The 1,341-nt window shown below is 67.4% G+C and overlaps 1 protein-coding gene across 1 annotated transcript in view; it reads left to right on the top strand.

Moving 5' to 3' along the window:
• The first annotated feature begins 72 nt into the window (after positions 1-72).
• Positions 73-1,341, top strand: part of KIF21B (kinesin family member 21B) — a 30,961-nt gene continuing 29,692 nt past the window's right edge. The window contains exons 1-3 of the mRNA XM_014533386.1: positions 73-123; positions 897-1,043; positions 1,146-1,318. Of these exons, the coding sequence (XP_014388872.1) occupies positions 73-123; positions 897-1,043; positions 1,146-1,318 (371 nt within the window). The remainder of the gene's footprint in view (positions 124-896; positions 1,044-1,145; positions 1,319-1,341) is intronic.

Genomic DNA, 1,341 nt, shown 5'->3' with positions numbered 1-1,341 from the left:
CGTGCACGGGAGCTGGGCTCTCCTCCGGGGCAGGGGAATGAGCCGCGGGAGCCACGCAGGCATCTTCAGGGGATGAGCTCCCCGCTGCTGGGAGCATCCAAGCGAGAGCTGGAAGGCCGCGGGGTGGGACACGCGAAGGGATTTCCTGCGTCCGATGGGGCTGGAGAACCGTGGCTCTCGCCCCTCCTTTGGCCTCCCCGGCCCCGCCAGCCCTGACCGTTCTGGCTGAGGTCCTTCCTGACTCTCTGAGTCTCCTCTGACCCCGGAAGGCAGGGCCTCCGGAAGGCGCCTGCCTCACTCGCGGCTCCTGCAAAACCCCGTGTCCAGGGTGATCCGTGAGGGGTTAAATGGTGCCCTGTCGGTCCCGACAGACACACAGACGGACAGACACCACGGCACCCAGACCCCCTTCCGTTTCCTCTCCCCCTTCCCGTGGGTATTTCTGTCCTTTAAGGCCACCAACCCCTCGGATGTGTGAGGCCTGCAGCCGCCCCTCCCCCTGCAGGATTCTGCTCCCTTTCCCCTCCCCAGCCCCCACTCCTGGGCCTGCCCAGGGCAGGGGCGGGATGACAGTTTCCCTGTTAGTGATCCCAAAATGCAGGGATGTCCGAGGCCCAGGCCCTCTGAAGTGGGGTGACCGCTCCCGGCCAGGCCCCCTCCCGTGACCGTCTCCCCAGGCCCTCCCCACACGGCTGGGCCATGTTCGCTCCTGCGTGTCGGGCACACAGGCGTGTCCCTGCCCCGCTGTGACGTCATCACCACCAGGCCCCTCAGGGAGCGCCCCCACTGAGCTCTGATTCCCCCCCAAATCGGGGACCGCACCCCAGCCCGTCCTTCCCGGGCATCAACATCACAGGATTCGCCCCAATCCTGGTCGTGTCTGTATCTGGACCTAGAACCCGAGTCCCCTTGGCCCTGGTTCCCCGCCTCCTGCCGGGCCTGCGGAAGGCTGGTTCCCGCGGGAGGAGCAGCTGCAGGAGGGCCCCGCGGCCCCCACCCCTGTCCAGGTCAAAGGCCGTGGAACCCAGAACCTGAGGGACAGGGTCGGCCGGGAACCTCCCATGGCCTCAGTTTCCCCACCTGCAGAATGGAGCTGGTCTATAGATGTGAGCCCGGCCGCTGTCCCCCCCACCCTCCTTGCTTAGCTCTACAACGAGGAGATCCTGGACCTCTTCGACGCCACCCGGGACCCCGACGCCCGCCACCGCAGGTCCAACATCAAGATCCACGAGGACGCCAACGGCGGCATCTACACCACGGGCGTCACTTCCCGCCTCATCAGCTCCCAGGAGGAGGTGGGCGTGCCCCGGGGTCAGGGGTCAGGGGTCGGGGCAGGCAGGG

The sequence above is a fragment of the Myotis brandtii genome, unplaced genomic scaffold, assembly GCF_000412655.1.
Source record: "Myotis brandtii unplaced genomic scaffold, ASM41265v1 scaffold975, whole genome shotgun sequence".
Taxonomy (NCBI): domain Eukaryota; kingdom Metazoa; phylum Chordata; class Mammalia; order Chiroptera; family Vespertilionidae; genus Myotis; species Myotis brandtii.
Note: the sequence above shows the minus strand (reverse complement) of the source record. Positions and strands in the feature narration are given on the sequence as shown.